This window comes from Triticum urartu, chromosome 3A (assembly GCF_056163025.1).
Source record: "Triticum urartu cultivar PI428250 chromosome 3A, HENAU_Tu73, whole genome shotgun sequence".
In the NCBI taxonomy this organism is placed as follows: domain Eukaryota; kingdom Viridiplantae; phylum Streptophyta; class Magnoliopsida; order Poales; family Poaceae; genus Triticum; species Triticum urartu.
Genome location: NC_141875.1, coordinates 65,502,408 through 65,521,983, shown reverse-complemented (window position 1 = coordinate 65,521,983; position 19,576 = coordinate 65,502,408). Strand labels below are relative to the sequence as shown.

General features: G+C 43.8%; 1 protein-coding gene across 1 annotated transcript; it reads left to right on the top strand.

The window, feature by feature from the left end:
• The first annotated feature begins 14,209 nt into the window (after positions 1-14,209).
• LOC125547976 (uncharacterized) lies at positions 14,210-17,065 on the top strand. Its single transcript, XM_048711698.2, has 5 exons — positions 14,210-14,505; positions 14,789-14,864; positions 14,952-15,590; positions 15,691-16,086; positions 16,529-17,065. Exons 1-5 carry the CDS (start codon positions 14,414-14,416, stop codon positions 16,649-16,651), a joined length of 1,326 nt encoding a protein of 441 aa, XP_048567655.1. The 5' UTR covers positions 14,210-14,413; the 3' UTR covers positions 16,652-17,065.
• The last annotated feature ends 2,511 nt before the right edge of the window (positions 17,066-19,576 follow it).

The following is a 19,576-nucleotide window of genomic DNA, read 5'->3' as shown; positions in this document are numbered from 1 at the left end:
ATTCACCAACTACTAGGAGTTGGTAGATAAGGCTCTTATGATTGAAGGGAAGCAACAGCAGATTGAGAGCCGTAAGAGGAAGTATGGACAAGGAAGGTATAACTCAGGAGCTCAGCAGAAGCCTCGTCTAACCCTGAACTCGGGAGGACTTGTTTAAAACCATGGAGGCCACACCAACAATGGAGGAAGTACCCATAATCATACTGGCCCAAGGAATGGGAATGGGAATGGAGCAAGCAACAATCAGAACCGTTCCAATCCAGCCACACCCGCCAAGAGAGACCTAAGCCACGTTACTTGCTTCAAGTGCGGGAAGACTGGACACTATGCCACGGAGTGCCCTGAGGCGAAAAATGGAAATGGTAATGGAAGTGCTGGGAAGAAGCCCAATCCATTCAACAATGGACAAGTGAACCATGTTAACGTGGAGGAGGTTGAAGAGTAGCCAGACGCGGTCATTGATAATTTTTTGGTTAAGTCTTTTACCGCCCTTGTTCTTTTTGATACTGGTGCATCGCATTCATACATATCAAGGGGATTCATGGATAAGTTTAAACTACCAACCCAAACCCTTAGGACCCCTCTGTTAGTGAGTTCACCTGGAGCAGAGTATATGGCTAGTCGATGGTGCGACCAGATACCCTTAACCATTGGTAGCCATGTTTTTCCGTCCGACCTAATAATCTTGGAGCAGAGGATTGGATGTGATATTAGGCATGGACTGGATGTCAAAGTATGGAGGAAGCATTGACTGTGTTAGTCAATTTGTCTCACCACCCCTGAGGGAAAAATGATCAAGTATGTATCTAGACATGTGCCTAGGAGTAGCCAAGTAAATACCCTCACAGGAGTTGTTCAAGAGGAAGTGCCTGTAGTGAAGGATTACCCGGATGTTTTTCCAGAGGAGTTACCAGGCATGCCACCGGATCGAGACATCGAGTTTTTGATAGAACTGTTGCCAGGCACCGAGCCTATATCGAAGTGACCATAATGGATGCCCGCAAATGATCTGGAGGAGATTAAGAAACAGATCAAGGAGTTATCGGAGAAAGGTTACATCGGACGAAGTTCATCACCATGGGGAGCCCCAGTGCTTTTGGTGGAGAAGAAGGATAAATCTCAAAGGATGGTTGTTGATTATCGTGCGTTGAATGAGGTGACGATCAAGAACAAATACCCACTGCTGATGATCAATGATTTGTTTGACTAGTTGGAAGGAGCTAAGGTGTTTTCGAAGATCGATCTGGGATCAGGATATCACCAGCTGAAGATTCGAGAGAAGGATATACCAAAGACAACATTTACCACAAGGTACGGGTTGTATGAATATACGGTCATGTCATTTGGACTGACTAACGCCCTGCCTATTTCATGAGCATGATGAACAAGGTGTTCATGGAATATTTGGATAAATTTGTTGTGGTGTTCATTGATGATATAATGGTATACTCGAAGAATGAGGAGGAGCACGAAGAGCATTTGCGTTTAGTTCTCGAGAAACTAAGGGAACACCAGTTGTATGCCAAGTTCAGCAAATGTGAGTTTTGGTTGAAGGAAGTCAGATTCCTTGGACATGTTATATCAGGAGAAGGTGTAGCCGTAGATCCCACCAAGGTTCAGTCAGTCACTGAATGGTTGGCACCCACTTCAGTTAGCGAGATATGCAGTTTTCTTGGACTCGCAGGATACTATCGAAGATTCATCGATAATTTTTCCAAGATTGCAAAGCCAATGACGGAGTTATTGAAGAAGGATACCAAATTTAAATGTACGGAAGAATGTGAGGCAAGTTTTCAGGAGTTAAAGAAACATTTGACTACAGCCCCAGTGCTGATTCTGCCAGATATACACAAGGATTTCCAAGTGTATTGCGACGCCTCTCGCCTAGGACTTGGAAGCGTGCTTATGCAGGACAGAAGAGTTGTTTCGTATGCCTCACGACAACTAAAACCGCATGAATTGAATTATGCCACACATGATTTGGAGTTGGCTATCGTAGTGCATGCGTTGAAGACTTGGAGACATTACCTTATTGGAAACCGTTGTGATGTGTACACTGATCATAAGAGTTTGAAGTACATTTTCACACAGAAGGAATTGAACCTTAGGCAGAGGAGATGGTTGGAGCTTATAAAGGATTATGACATGAAGCTTCACTATCATCCAGGCAAGGCCAATTTCATAGCAAACGCTTTGAGTCGGAAGAGTTATGCTAATACCCTAGTAAGCACGGGATTGCCAAAGGAGTTAGCAGAAGATCTTAGCGAAGTTCGATTGGAGATTGTTCCTAGAGGTTTTGTTGCAACAATGGAGGTTCAATCTACATTGTTGGGAAAGATTCGAGAAGCTCAGAAGGATGACAAAGAGATTGCTGAAATAAAAGAGAGAATAGCAAAGGAAAGGCCAAAGGTTTTCGTGAGGATGAGCACGACACCTTATGGTTTAAGGACCGTGTTTATGTGCCCAATAACACAGAGATCAGGAAGTTAATACTTTAGGAGGCTCATGACTCACCATACTCGATACACCCGGAAACACCAAGATGTATTTGGATTTGAAGGAACATTTCTGGTGGACTGGTATGAAGAAGGATATTGCCGAGTATGTAGCCGTATGTGATGTATGTCAGAGAGTGAAGGCTGAGTATCAAAAGCCAACAGGATTGTTACAGCCTATCCTGATACCCGAATGGAAGTGGGATAAACTTGGCATGGATTTTATCACCGGATTACCCAGGACCAAATCAGGATATGATTCTATATGGGTAGTAGTTGATCGCTTGACCAAAGTGGCTCACTTTATCCCAGTGAAAACCACCTATACAAGTGCGAAGTTGGCCAAGATATACATGACTAGGATTGTATGTCTGCATGGAGTTTCGAGGACCATAGTGTCAGATAGAGGAACATAGTTTACCTCAAAGTTTTGGCATCACTACACCAGACTTTGGAAACGAGATTGGAGTTCAGTACAACATTCCACCCGCAGACAGATGGACAGACCGAGAGAGTTAACCAGATTCTGGAGGATATGTTGAGGGCCTGTGCGCTAGATTATGGATCTAGCTGGGATGACAATTTGCCATATGCGGAGTTCTCATACAACAATAGCTATCAAGCCAGTTTGAAGATGGCACCGTTCGAAGCCCTGTATGGATGGAGGTGCAGAACACCGTTGATGTGGGATGAAGTAGGAGACCGATAGTTGTTTGGACCAGATTTGATCAACGAGTCTGAAGAAAAGGTTAAGTTGATCCGAGATAGATTAAAGGTAGCTCAGTCCAGGCAGAAGAGTTATGCAGATTCGAAACGGAAGGAAATAACCTATGAAATTGGAGATAGAGCATATCCGTGAGTGTCACCTCTACGAGGAGTGAAACGTTTTGGAGTTAAGGGAAAGTTAGCACCTGAGATTTGTAGGACTGTATCGAATTTTGGAACGTATGGGAGAAGTTGCCTACAAGTTGGAGTTACCTGAAGGACTATCAGGAGTTCATGATGTGTTTCATGTATCACAACTGAAGAAGTGTCATGCTGAGATGGCTGATATACCATTGAGAGATACAGTGCCCTTGGAGGCGATTCAGTTGGACAACGATCTAACCTATGAGGAGAAGCCAGTCAGGATTCTTGAATTTGCCAGCCGAGTCACCCGCAGCAAGGTTATCAAGTTTTGCAAAGTTCAGTGGAGTCACCATTCCAAAGATGAAGCCACCTGGGAACGAGAGGATGATCTTCGCAAAGACCACCCGCACCTATTTTCTAGCCAACCCGAATCTCGAGGGCGAGATTCATCTTAAGGAGGGTAGGTTTGTAACATCCCAAATTTTCAATTTGGAATGTTATACATAGATCATTCCTGCAAATCATATTTTATTGCATTTCGTTTCGCGATCCTCAAAATCCTAAGCAACTTAAGGACCTCGGGAGAGAGTTGGGGATTTCCCTGTTTTCATATTTGAGTTTTATCAAATATTGAAATGAGGATTGTTGGTTTTACTCATTTTTCTCTCCAAAAATATTTCATATTAAAATATATGAGAGGAGATAATATGACTTCTTCAAAATAAATGAAATATTGGAGGAAAAATATTAAAATCAAATATTGGATTTTATTCGGAGTTTATTGCTACTTTATTTGAATTAGAAAAATTGCATGTTTTTTCAAAGTTGCATTTTAGGGCCACTAAAATGTTCATCTTGTTCTAAATATTTTATTTAGACGGTGAAAATTTGTTTTGGCATTTTTAGATTTTTATTTATTTATTTAGGAATTATTTAAGCTTCGGCGATTTTTTTTAAAAGTCTTCAGCGCCCGACTGGGTCGAAGCCCAGCCGAGCCGGCCCAACCGCCCCGCGCCTTGTCTCCCTCCTGGAGACCACGAGCGCCACCGCCCGACGTCGAGTCCGGCCGGGACTCTTCCCCCGCGCCGCCTTGCCCCCTCCCCCAAGCTAGCCCCCTCCTTATATACGCCGCGCCGCCCGCCGAACCCCGCCGCCCGCGCCGCCGCCTAGCGCCGTACCGCCGCTGCCGTCGCCACCCCGCCGCCCAGCGCCGCGCCGCAGCCTACCGCCGCTGCCCCGCGCCGCCCCGTGCCACCCGCCGCCGCAGCCGGACCTCGCCGGAGCCACCCCGCCTCGCCGGAGGTATACGACGCCGTTGCCGCCGTTCATTTTTTTTAAACCGGTTCGGTTTTTTTAGAAAACCCTAGGTTCGTTTTTTTAGATCGGTTCACCGGTTTTCTCGGTTTAGTTTAATTAGCGGACGTTCGTCCGTATGTTCGTTTTAACGAACGGTGTTCATTCGTTAGCCGCAGACAACGAACGTTCATTCGTTAGCTTGTTCATCAGTTTTCTTTTTCTCGGATTTTTCCGCGATTATTTTCGATCGCGATTTCTGATCCGATTTTTGTTTTAGTTTATCTTTTCGCTCGTTTATCGGAATCAGGCGATTCAAGCGCCTAGGTCTTCGTCTCGAAACCCTCTTTATGTTTAATCAACTTGAACAAGATTTGGGTACTGTAAAATTTGACTTAGGTCCAGATTAGTAGTCGGATCTTGTCTCTTTTGCAGTTTGAGTTTCGTTGCTCCGTTTGATTTGATTCTTTTTGCAAACCGGAGTTCTTAAGTTGAACTTTCTGGTTAAATCTCTTATTTGAGTTTTACCCATGCTTCTTTGCTTGATTACTTATGTAAGCTATTGTTTGTTTGCGATAGAACACCCGGAGTGCAAAGCATGCTACTACGAGTCTCTAGGTTTTGCGGATCATCAGCAAGGCAAGTAACACTTTGATCATACCTCTTTATCACCCAGTTTTTATGCATTAGCTCCAATCCTCAAACATTGCATGATTAGGATGTGATTAACATGTGGGTTGGGAAGTAGTTGATGAGGTAGAACCTATTGCCCTGTTATTATCAAACCATTGGGAGTTACTTCTACGTATTGCTTATATTGCTATGCTATGCTCGTAGACGTGGTTTGGGTGAGTGAATCCATGACAGATGTGAGATTATTAATTAATTGTTAAACTTAAGGTGGCAACTTTAATACACATCTGGGTGGATTGTTTGTTGGGCACCTGGAGAATCCACTGTTGTCCTGGGATATCCCGGAGTACCCGTGTGATAATGCTATGGTCCGCCACCCAGGCTCAAAGGGAACTGAGATATTTCATGCTAGAAACTTCCTTGTGCAGCCACATGCTATTATGGGCTCTAGCATAGTTGAGTAAGTTGCATGAGCTCTTGAAGAGGTGGATCAGCAGGTAGAGGGATGTAGGTTGGTATGGTCTGCTTGGAGTAAAGAGTTAATGTTTCTGAAAGACTGTGTCTCGGTCATCCATTTCTCAAACACCATGTAGTGCGAGAAATCCAACGGAGGAGATCGAGTCTTGTGGGGAAAAGTGCACAAACCTCTGTAGAGTGTATAAACTAATCATGGTTAGCCGTGTCCCCGGTTATGGACAATCTTGAGTATATAGTACTTGAATTATCATATGTATCTCATCACTCTAAATTAATATTGTTGGGTTGATAATTACATTTAATTGGGATTGAGTTGGAGGAACCTTCTCAATGATGTTTCAACTACCATGATAGTTAAATAAAATCTATTCCTTTGTTGTAGGGGAAAATTGGCTTTTCGCAAAACTATAACCATAGAGCTTTCCACCAGCCAAATATGCATGTAGTGATAGCATTATTCTGTTCTTGCTCTACTGTGTTACAATGCCAGCATATTCCATGTGCTGGACCATTTTCGGGCTGCAACGTATTATGTTGCAGACTTTTCAGACGAGGAGTAAGGTTCGTTAGGTCGTTGCCGTGCAGCTCAGCTATGCCGTTGGAGCTGATGGACTCACTTTATCTTCCAAGCCTTCCGCTGTTATCGTATTAGATGGCCTTAAGCCATATTAATTGTAATAAGTTCTCTTTTGAGACATTCGATGTAATAAGTGTGTGATTGCTACTCTGTTATAAATCCTTCGAAGTACTGTGTGTGTCAGCATTACCGATCCAGGGATGACACTGAAGCACAGAGACTTGACCGTTTGAGGTATGGTCGCTACACTTCTACATCAACACCATAGCCTCTCCGATGATGTGTGAGTAGTTTACTGATGTCTACTACACAACCTTCTTCATGTAGACGTTGTTGGGCCTCCAAGTGCAGAGATTTGTAGGACAGTAGCAAATTTCCCTCAAGTGGATGACCTAAGGTTTATCAATCCTTAGGAGGCATAGGATGAAGATTGTCTCTCTCAAGCAACCCTGCAACCAAATAACAAAGAGTCTCTTGTGTCCCCAACACACCCAATAGAATGGTAAATTGTATAGGTGCACTAGTTCGGTGAAGAGATGGTGATACAAGTGGTATATTGATAGTAGATAAAGGCTTTTGTAATCTGAAAATATAAAAACAGCAAGGTAACTAATGATAAAAGTGAGCGTAAATAGTATCGCAATGCGTCGAAACAAGGCCTATGGTTCATACTTGCACTAGTGTAAGTCCTCTCGACAATAATAACATAATTGGATCATATAACTATCCCTCAACATGAAACAAAGAGTCGCTCCAAAGTCACTAATAGCGGAGAACAAACGAAGAGATTATGGTAGGGTACGAAACCACCTCAAAGTTATTCTTTCCAATCAATCCATTGGGCTATTCCTATAGGTGTCATAAACAGCCCTAGAGTTCGTACTAGAATAACACCTTAAGACACAAATCAACCAAAACCCTAATGTCACCTAGATACTCCAATGTCACCTCAAGTATCGGTGGGTATGATTATACGATATGCATCACACAATCTCAGATTCATCTATTCAACCAACACATAGAACCTCAAAGAGTGCCCCAAAGTTTCTACCGGAGAATCATGACGAAAACGTGTGCCAACCCCTATGCATAGTTCCATGGGCGGAACCCGCAAGTTGATGACCAAAACATACATCAAGTGAATCACGTGATATCCCATTGTCACCACAGATACGCACGGCAAGACATACATCAAGTGTTCTCAAATCTTTAAAGACTCAATCCGATAAGATAACTTCAAAGGGGAAACTCAATTCATTACAAGAGAGTAGAGGGGGGGAGAAATCATCATAAGATCCAACTATAATAGCAAAGCTCGCGATACATCAAGATCGTACCACCTTAAGAACACGAGAGAGAGAGAGAGAGAGAGAGAGAGAGAGATCAAACATTTAGCTACTGGTACATACCCTCAGCCCCGAGGGAGAACTACTCCCTCCTCGTCATGGAGAGCACCGGGATGATGAAGATGGCCACCAGAGAGGGATTGCCCCCTCCGGAAGGGTGTCGGAACGGGTCTAGATTGGTTTTCGGTGGCTACGGAGGCTTCTAGCGGTGGAACTCCCGATCTATTGTGCTCCCGAATGTTTTTAGGGTATATGGAGATATATAGGCGGAAGAAGTACGTCAGGGGGGCCACGAGGGTGGAGGGCGCGCCCAGGGGGTGTGCGCACCCCTACCTCGTGGCCTCCTTGAAGCTTCCCTTACGTGGACTCCAAGTCTCCCGGGTTGCTTTCCTTCCAAAAATAAGTTCCGTGAAGTTTCGGTCTACTTGTCACGGACATGATGCATATATACATGATCATGCCTAGATATTCTCATAATTATTCACTTTTCTATCAATTGCTTGACAGTAATTTGTTCACCCACCGTAATACTTATGCTATCTTGAGAGAAGCCACTAGTGAAACCTATGGCCCCCGGGTCTATCTTCTATCATATAAGTTTCCAATCTATTTTATTTTGCAATTTTACTTTCAATCTATATCATAAAAATACCAAAAATATTTATCTTATTATCTCTATTAGATCTCACTCTCGTAAGTGACTGTGAAGGGATTGATAACCCCTTTATCACGTTGGTTGCGAGGTTCTTATTTGTTTGTGTAGGTATGAGGGACTTGCGTGTAGTCTCCTACTGGATTGATACCTTCGTTCTCAAAAACTGAAGGAAATACTTACGCTACTTTGCTGCATCACCCTTTCCTCTTCAAGGGAAAACCAACATAGTGCTCAAGAGGTAGCAAGTAGGATTTCTGGCGCTGTTGCCGGGGAGATCTACGCACAAGTCAAGATATACCAAGTACCCATCACAAATTCTTATCCCTCGCATTACATTATTTGCCATTTGCCTCTCGTTTTCTTCTCCCCCACTTCACCCTTGCCATTTTATTAGCCCTCTTTTTCCGTTCGCCTCTTTTTCGCTCGCTTCTTGTGTGCTTGTGTGTTGGATTGCTTGTCACAATGGCTCAAGATAATACTAAATTGTGTGATTTTTCCAATACCAACAATAATGATTTTATTAGCACTCCGATTGCTCCTCTCACCAATGCTGAATCTTGTGAGATTAATACTGCTTTGCTGAATCTTGTCATGAAAGATCCATTTTCTGGCCTTCCTAGTGAAGATGCCGCTACCCATCTAAACGACTTTGTTGATTTGTGTGATATGCAAAAGAAGAAAGATGTGATTAATGATATTGTTAAATTGAAGCTATTCCCGTTTTCGCTTAGAGATTGTGCTAAAACTTGGTTTTTGTCTTTGCCTAAAATAGTATTGATTCTTGGAACAAGTGCAAAGATGCTTTTATCTCTAAGTATTTTCCTCCCGCTAAGATCATCTCTCTTAGAAACGATATTATGAACTTTAAGCAACTAGATCATGAGCATGTTGCACAGTCTTGGGAGAGGGTGAAATTAATGATACGTAATTGCCCTACACATGGTTTGAATTTGTGGATGATCATACAATTTTTTTATGCTGGATCGAATTTTGCTTCTAGAAATCTTTTAGATTCGGCCGCGGGAGGCACTTTTATGGAAATCACTTTAGGATAAGCTACCAAACTCCTAGATAATATTATGGTTAATTATTCTCAATGGCACACCAAAAGATTTAGTAATAAAAAGGTTCATGCTATAGAAGAAATTAATGTTTTGAGTGGAAAGATTGATGAACTTATGAAATTGTTTGCTAATAAGAGTGTTTCTTCTGATCCTAATGATATGCCTTTGTCTACTTTGATTGAGAATAGTAATGGATCTATGGATGTGAATTTTGTTGGTAGGAACAATTTTGGTAACAACGCGTATAGAGGAAACTTTAATCCTAGGACGTTTCCTAGTAATTCCTCTAATAATTATGGTAATTCCTACAACAATTCTTATGGAAATTATAATAATATGCCCTCTGATTTTGAATCTAGTATTAAAGAATTTATTAGTTCGCAAAAGAGTTTCAATGCTTTGATTGAAGAAAAATTGTCTAAGATTGATGAGTTGGCTAGGAACGTGGATAGAATTTCTCTTGATGTTGATTCTTTCAAACTTAGATCTATTTCACCTAAGCATGATATCAATGAGTCTCTCAAATCCATAAGAATTTCCATTGATGAGTGCAAAGAAAGAACCGCTAGGATACGTGCTAAAAAGGATTGCTTTATAAAAGCGCGTTCTTCTAGTTTTGATGATAATAAGGATGAAGATCTAAAAGTGATTGATGTGTCTCCTATTAAATCTTTGTTTTGCAATATGAATATTGATAATGATGGGACTGGAGATGAGTCAACTTTAGTTAAAAGGCGTCCCAATGATTCAGAGTTTTTAGATCTTGATGCAAAAATTGGTAAAAGTGGGATTGGAGAGGTCAAAACTCTACATAGCAATGAACCCACTATTTTGGATTTCAAGGAATTTAATTATGATAATTGCTTTTTGATAGATTGTATTTCCTTGTTGCAATCTGTGCTAAATTATCCACATGCTTATAATCAAAATAAAGCTTTTACCAAACATATCGTTGATGCTTTAATGCAATCTTATGAAGAAAAGCTTGAATTAGAAATTTCTATGCCTAGAAAACTTCATGATGAGTGGGAACCTACTATTAAAATTAAAATTAAAGATCGTGAATGTTATGCTTTATGTGATTTGGGTGCTAGCATTTCCATGATTCCAAAAACTTTGTGTGATGTGTTAGGTTTCCGTGAATTTGATGATTGTTCTTTAAATTTGCACCTCGCAGATTCCACTATTAAAAAACCTATAGGAAGTATTAATGATGTTATTATTGTTGCAAATAGGAATTGTGTGCCCGTAGATTTCATTGTTCTTGATATTAATTGCAATCCTACATGTCTCATTATTCTTGCTTGACCTTTCCTTAGAACGATTGGTGCAATTATTGATATGAAAGAAGGGAATATTAGATTCTAATTTCCATTAAGGAAAGGCATATAACACTTTCCTAGAAATAAAATTAAATTACCTTATGAATCTATTATGAGAGCCACTTATGGATTGCATACCAAAGATGATAATACCTAGATCTATTCTTGTTTTTATGCCTAGATAAGGGCGTTAAACGATAGCGCTTGTTGGGAGGAAACCCAATTTTATTTTTGTTTCTTGCTTTTTTGTTCTGTTTAGTAATAAATAATTCATCTAGCTTCTGTTTAGATGTGGGTTTATGCTTTTAATTAGTGTTTGTGCCAAGTAGAATCTTTGGGAGGACTCGGGGGAAGTTTTTGCGATCTTGCTGTAAAAAACAGAAACTTTAGCGCTCACGAGATTTGCTGCCATTTTTTACTGGAGAGTGAGATTAGGTTGATTCTTTTTGAAGATGATTAATAGGAAAATTCCTCATGTACACCAATTTATTTCAGAATTTTTGGGATTACAGAAGTACTCGTAAGCTACAGATTACTACAGACTGTTCTGTTTTTGACAGATTCTGTTTTTTGTGTGTTGTTTGCTTATTTTGATGAATCTATGGCTAGTATCGGAGGGTATGAACCATAGAGAAGTTGGAATACAGTAGGTTTAACACCAATATAACTAAATAATGAGTTCATTACAGTACCTTAAGTGGTGGTTTGTTTTCTTATACTAACGGAGCTCATGAGATTTTCTGTTGAGTTTTGTATTGTGAAGTTTTCAAGTTTTGGATAAGATTTGATGGATTATGGAATAAGGAGTGGCAAGAGCCTAAGCTTGGGGATGCCCAAGGCACCCCAAGGTAAAATTCAAGGACAGCCAAAAGCCTAAGCTTGGGGATGCCCCGGAAGGCATCCCCTCTTTTGTCTTCGTCCATCGGTAACTTTACTCGAGGCTATATTTTTATTCACCACATGATATGTGTTTTGCTTGGAGCGGCCTGTGTGATTTGAGTCTTTGCTTTTTAGTTTACCATAATCATCCTTGATGTACACACGTTTTGGGAGAGACACACATGAATCGGAATTTATTAGAATAATCTATGTGCTTCACTTATATCTTTTGAGCTAGATAATTTTGCTCTAGTGCTTCACTTATATCTTTTAGAGCACGGTGGTGGTTTTATTTTATAGAAATTATTGATCTCTCACGCTTCACTTATATTATTTTAAGAGTCCTTTAGAACAACATGGTAATTTTCCTTGGCTATAAAATTGGTCCTAATATGATAGGCATCCAAGATTGGTATAATAAAAACTTTCATAAAAAGGTGCATTGAATACTATGAGAAGTTTGATACTTGATAATTGTTTTGAGATATAAAGATGGTGATATTAGAGTTGTGCTAGTTGAGTAGTTGTGAATTTGAGAAATACTTTTGTTGAAGATTGCAAGTCCCGTAGCATGCACGTATGGTAACCGATGTGTAACAAATTTGAAACATGAGATGTTCTTTGATTGTCTTCCTTGTGAGTGGCGGTTGGGGACGAGCGATGGTCTTTTCCTACCAATCTATCCCCCTAGGAGCATGCGCGTAATGCTTGGTTTTTGATGACTTGTAGATTTTTTCAATAAGTATGTGAGTTCTTTATGACTAATGTTGAGTCCATGGATTATACGCACTCTCACCTTTCCATCATTGCTAGCCTCTTCGGTACCGTGCATTGCCCTTTCTCACCTTGAGAGTTGGTGCAAACTTCGCCGGTGCATCCAAACCCCGTGATATGATACGCTCTGTCACACATAAACCTCCTTATATCTTCCTCAAAACAGTCACCATACCTACCTATTATGGCATTTCCATAGCCATTTCGAGATATATTGCCATGCAACTTTCCACCGTTTCATTTATGACACGCTTCATCATTGTTATATTGACTTGCATAACCATGTAGTTGACATCGTATTTGTGGCAAAGCCACCATGCATAGTTTATCATACATGTCACTCTTGATTCATTGCCCTTCCCGGTACACCGCCGGAGACATTCATATAGAGTCATATTTTGTTCTAGTATCGAGTTGTAATCATTGAGTTGTAAATAAATAGAAGTGTGATGATGATCATTAATAGAGCATCTTCCCAAATAAAAAAGGGGAAAGGCCAAAAAAAGGACGGCCCAAAAAATAAAAAAAAAGAAAAAAAGGGATATGCTCGTCGCCGGAGCTGTCCGACCCGTCACTGTCCTCCTTCTCTTTGGGGGCAGTCCGTCCATGGCACGGACCACCTGATTCTGCTCGCGGACAAGGGCGCGTGTCCTCCTCCATTGTTGCTTCTTTACAATGTGGGCGCGGATGGCTTCCTCCTCTGTGGTAGCGCGTGCTGCTGCACCAGCTGCCTCCGCCGCCGCTATGTGTAGACAACGAGGCGAGCCTTGGCCACCTTCATCCTTTCCTTCCCATGACGAGCACACCGATCTCGGTAGCATCGTACTCCGTCAGACCGGATGGACAAGGAAGATTGGAAGGCTCCCGGGAGGATCGCGATGGTCCAGCCTCAGAGGATCCGAGCGCCCAATGCACCGACGCAATGGACTCACGCATGACAGATCCCATTGTGAGTTGGGCGTAGTCCTCCCGAGAGCGGTGGAGTGCAATGCAGAAGTCCATTACCTCCTCCAACCCTGCACGGGACGACATCCTAGTCGACGGATCCAGACTGGTCGGAGTCAGATCCGCTGCCCGCCGTGCCGGGGAAGGCCGGATGGGAAGTTGGGTGGCGGAGTGGAGTTGAGTGGCTAGGGTTTGGTCTAGGGAGTGGATGCAGACGAATATATGTGGGGTTGGGTGAGCTAGCGTTGGAACGTGGCGGACGCGCACGAGCCTCCCCATATTCATCTCATATTTGAGCTTGATATGAGGGGTGCCGGTCAGCCCGGTCGTTTGTGGACGGTTTCAGGCGCCAGTCTGGTCGGAACCGGTTAGTGACCGAGGCATCCACCTATAGACGTATGTGGGGGGGGGGGGGGGGGGGGGGTTAAGGCGCTCGGCTGTAGATGCTATCACATGCATACGACCATGTTGAAATATCCTTGCAAAAAAAACCCATGCTGAAGCAACTAAGAAGCTACCCCATGTGCTGTGTATATACCGGTCCAAAACCAAAAGGTGTTCAAAAGGTTCAAATTCCATGCACATATATCATCTTTATTAAGCCCGTCCGGTCCGGTCCAGTCCCACGCCTTGTTCGTCGATGGATCGAAAGGTGCCATATTTCCGGCCAACGGAATGGACCGTGGACTTCCCAAAGTCCTCCCCATCAACAAGGTCTCTCTCTCATCATCGTGTGGATGTATGGTTCGTCGACATATAATTAACTACCCATAGATTCTGAACGCAAAATAAATAAATAGCTATGGCGCTAGCTTCGGTTACCGTCGCACGTGCCCCCCTCTCCACTTCTCCCCCAAGCCGCCTGTCATGATCGCGCCATTGCTCCGGCCGCCCCCCCTGCTATATATGCGCGCTCGCATCCTCCAGCCGAACCCCACACATTAGCTTCCTCGTGGACGGCTTGCCACTTAGCTATATATCTACACGTGCACATATATACCTACGCACGGTTCCATTTCGGTTGATGAGCTGAGAGCCTGAGACTCGACCGAATCTAGGCGCCTAGATCGAAGTGATCGAGCATCACTTGGCCGCGCGCTCGCAATGGACAGCAGCAGCTGGATCCATGGATACTACGGCCCCAGCAGCGGCGCCGGCGGCGGTAACAGCGGCTTCATGTGCGGTTACGCCGCCAGGTGTGTGCATTATGCGTCCTCTCTCGATCCGTTTCGGTTCATCACGCACAGATATCCATCTCCCTTGATGGATCACTTTGATGGCTGTGTGCATCGCTTGATGAAGGCCGGAGATCATTCTCCTTTTCGAAAAAAAGTTGACGGCGATCCTTTGATTAATTAGCATCACTGCTGCAAATTTGTTGGAATAATCCATGTTTAGCTTCGGTTCTACTAGTTAATTAGGTACATAGACAATTACTAGCCACTGGGATATCTGTCTGATGGATCTCTTTGTACGCAGCTGCGTCGTCCCCGAAGAGCTGCAGAGCAGGAAGGAGGAAGAGGAGCGCACGCAGATTCAGCACCACCTCAACCAGGCAAACATCCATTGATTGATTGATTGATATGCATCGGTGCGACTGTGCACACTTCAACTGTTCCTGATGATAATATCGCACGTGCAGATCAGCATGCAGATGAACATGGAGGACGAGCCAGCTGCGTACATCGTCCCTGCCGGCGATGGGGTCGCCGTGGGCATGCAGCAGTCTGTCCTAGACGAATTCGATTTCCTCTCCTCGCACCACGCCGGTGGCTGCAGCTTCCCCTCCTCGTCCTCCACCTCCTCCTCGTTCCGTTCCGCCTCGCTCTCTTGCAGCCCGGAGATATCCTCCGCGCACGCCCTCGCGACGCCCGCCGCCGGCCTGCAGTTCCCCGAGGTCTCCTCGCATGTACCGCCGCTGGTGCTCCCATGTGACGATGACTACCACCAGTACATCCTGAACTTCCAAGACACGGCCGCAATGGAGCCTGGCGTGGTGCCGGCAAGCGCGTTCAGCCGCTACGCGCGGCACCTCGGCGCGAGGCGGAGGCCAAAGCCGGCATGCGGGCAGAAGATGTTCAAGAAATCCATGTCCGTCCTGGTCAAGATGCAGGCGGCGATGAGGTACAGCCACCAGCAGCACCACTTCCAGCAAGCGTCGCCGGAGGCCGAGCTGTCGTCGGTGAACCAGCTGCAGCACATGATCTCCGAGCGCAAGCGCCGGGAGAAGCTCAACGACAGCTTCCAGGCTCTCAAGACTGTCCTTCCTCCCGGTTCCAAGGTACACATAATTTGAACGCATGCATCTTAATTTCTCCGAGAGCAGTGGCATTTTCTTTGACTAGCTAATGATAATGATGATCATTTGTCTCGCTTTACAGAAAGACAAGACGTCGATACTGATCACCGCGAGGGAGTACGTGAACTCCCTCAAGTCCAAGGTCTGCGACCTCGAGGAGAAGAACAAGGCGCTCCAGGCGCAGCTGGCCCAGTGTGCCCGCGACGCCGGGGTCGAAGAAGACGACGCCGAGAAGGTCGAAATCCAAATAACCAGAGTGGCGGCGGATCGGGAAGATGGGACGACTACGAGTGAGGTTTGCACGGTGAAGATAGCGGCGAGGCCGGCGCATGGCAACACGATGGACGTGGTGCTCAGGACGCTGCAGTGCCTCAACGATCAGATGGGGGAAGACGACGTAAGCCTGGTGGCCATGAGCACCAGCGACGGCGACGCCGGCAACGGCCTCACTGGAGCATTCCTGACGATGCAGCTCAAAGTAATACACTTTTCTTATTCTTTTCTTTACAGTATGCTTTATATATTTTGATGGGAACCTCCATTCGAAATAAAATAAAATTGTATACATAATCAACCAGTTGAACTGAGCATGCTGTAAAATTGTAGTACAATCCAGTAATTTGATCGCGTGTTGGCTTCATTTCAACAAGTTGGGCAATGGACGTGTCACACACACTCCGGCCGAAACCCTGAGCGTGCGTGCACACGTGAACAGTAGGAAGCTAGGCTAACCTTAGGTAGGTAGTAAGTAGGTTACCTGAGATTTGTCATATGGAATCTCTCGGTTGACCAATGACCAACGTAGCGCACCCAGCTAGATTTTTACTACATGGTGAAAAGTAACGCATATGGCGTCACACTCTTTTTAAATTCTGCATAGACTGGAAAATTTAACTGATATCTTGATGCGGTCGTTGCAGTCAGCGTCCGGCGCCAAGTGGGAGGAGGAGATGGTCAGGGAAGCCGTGGCGAAGGCCGTCGCGGCCCGCACGGGCGCCGACCGCCGTGGCGACGCCGCCGGCCGGTCTCGGCACGCCGAATAATTAAGCTGCTGCTCCATCCAACGGTCGGCTCGTCGTGCTCGTCAGGAGACCGCCGTTAGCTAGCCACCCACCGCCGACGGATGCCTGCAGTGCCGTCAGAAAAGGGTAGACTAATTTAGTTGCGTTACTGTCGCTGACTGGAAAGCTGAAACAATGGCCACGCATGATGCATGGACAATTCTACTGTTCGGGGTCAAGGTGACAAGGCAACCTGACAAGGTAACCGACGAATAACGCAGGACTAAATGAAAGATCGCCGTCATGTTGACCGTGCAATCGGTCCAACCATGGAAAAACATATGCACAGTAATTAATTAGTAGTCGACTTATCAGCATGAGCTTATATACATGTACAGGCGCTTTGATTTTGTTAGGGAGGACTGTTATTACATGTGAGTGCTTATACTTGACTTACCGAATATAGTCCATTATTCTTAGTTCGCCCAATGATTCTTACTTTCTATAGTCATTCCATCGCAATATTATTCATCGCCTCCCACACCACCTGCCACTCCGGCGGCAGCGACCACCTCCTCGCCAGCCGCCACTCTGGCCCTGACGCCCAACCCCTTCCCGCCAACCCTCTCTGCTCCCCATAGCGTACATGAGCTCCTCCCGTGCTCCGTTGGCGTCGCACCTTAAGTCCAACATCGTGGTCCCCTCGCCGATGGCGCACACCCAACCGCTGGTGGCACCTCCTCGCCCCAGATGGTGGCGTTGTGACAACCAATAAGTGTAGAGGATAACAGTAACCTTCGATGTGATGTATGACAACCCAAATTTATTTATTTGACACAATGTGAGCCAAAAAAAACACCTATAAGCTTTAGTGGTTGCATTGTCAATTCAACCACGTCTAGAAACAAAGTGCTTGCTTGAGAGAATTTATTAGTAGTAAATGTGATGAAGTGTTGGTTGTTTGATTGCAGTAGAGTAATAAAATTAGCAATACCAAGAGTTACCAAGAACAAAGTATTTGAAATAGAGAAACATTTATCACATGTATGTATAAGGATGGATAATGGCACGTACCATGCATGTAGTAGTGTGGAACCAGGATTGGGCTAGGTCCCAGGCAGCCTTCGAGCACTATAGCTACAGTTAACAAAACGATTTGGCCTCAAGCCCTAAGCCACCGCCCGGGCTGCCCTGGGCCTAGTGCGGCCATTGTTTGCATGGGCAGAATTAAATATGTAGTAGCAGTAGCATAGGATGATGACAATCTATAGCTTATTCCACATTTTATATAAACATGTATTTCATATATAGTTGTATGCGTTTGCGATAAGAACTTGCATAACATATTTTATCATACCCTCACACACCCCCACAATGCGGCCTGTGCGAGGAGCTAGGGCAGGCCGCCTCGTAGCACGTCTTCGAGGCTTCGTGTCTCTTTTCCAGTGCAACTTCCAAAAATGATTTTCCGGGATTCTCAGGGGACCTTTTCTGCATAGAAAACAACAGCAATGAAAACTTTGCTGAAAATAACATCAAAATAGTTAGTTTTATTCAAATCATGTAAGTTAAAGGACACAAATATAACAAAAGTGATCAGAAAAGTTGATACATTTGAGACGTATCATCACCCCCAAGCTTACCTTATTGCTTATCGTCAAGAAATTCAGTTGAGAAAGTGAAGCGACAGAGAGAAATTTTATGAACAAATTTGCATTGTTTATGCACAAAAATTTAGCCCATGATCAAAATATAAATATCGCATGAGAGTGATCAAAATGAGTAACATCAGTTTACCAACTATGTTCTCTTATGATGGGATCTTAATAAACTAGCAAGTAAATAATACAGAAGCTTGAAGCACTAACATGGTCAGAATGAACATAATACAACATGGTAACATGATATATTGCAAGTATATTATCTGTGAAGCAATACATAATTGCAAGAAACCCCAAAAGTCTAAGTGTCGACTAGATATTATAATTCAGAGATGAGAGCGCCACAATCATACAAGACTGCTTCCATGCCCTCAAGAGTCTCCTCCCTCCCAGCTCTAAGGTAAACATACATTATAATGCATGCATATTTCTTTGAGAGCAATAGTACTCGTTGTTTCACTAAGACGATAACTAATGGTTGATGCTTGATTTGCCTCGCCTTGCGAAAAGACAAGGCATCCATATTGATCAATGCAATGGAGTATGTGAACTCTTTCAAGTCCAAGGTCTGCGGCCTCGAGGAGAAGAACTAGACATTCCAAGCCCAGGTAGCCCGGTGTGTCGGCGGCTCTTTGGTCGAAGACGACACTTAGAGGGTCGAGGTCCAAATAGTTAAAGCCGTCACAATAATTGATGATAAGGAGGACAAGACGATGACATGTGAGGTTTGGATGGTGAAGATAGCGGTGAGGCTGGCCCACGATAATACGATAGATGTGGTCCTCAGGATGCTACAACGCCTCAAGGATCAAATGGGGGAAACCTATGCCAACCTGATGGCGATGAGCACTAGCGACGGTGCGGGGCCCCCCTCTTTGGCATGTTTGACATTGTAGCTCAAAGTAATATGCTTTTCTTAGCCTATGCTTATTTAATAGGAACATTGATAATTTTTTTTGATCTAGAAATCATATAAAAATTTCCACATTATTTTTCATTAAGTATATAAAAAGTTATATACAAATCAAATACAACAATGGAAAAAACAAAAAAAATCATATCTCACTCTAGTTTTTTCTAACATAAGGAACAAATAATATGAAGAGGCTAGGTCAAATTACGTCAAGGATTCAATCCACCCATCGAGGAAATCAATATTTTTTGCCTTGGTCCTATGCTTGATGAGTATGGGCTATTGATTTAATCTATAATTTCAAGAAATCAGACTTGACACCTCATTTATGAAAATCTTTCCATTTCGCTACATCCAAATGTTCCAACGGCCCATGATGATAATGTCCATGAC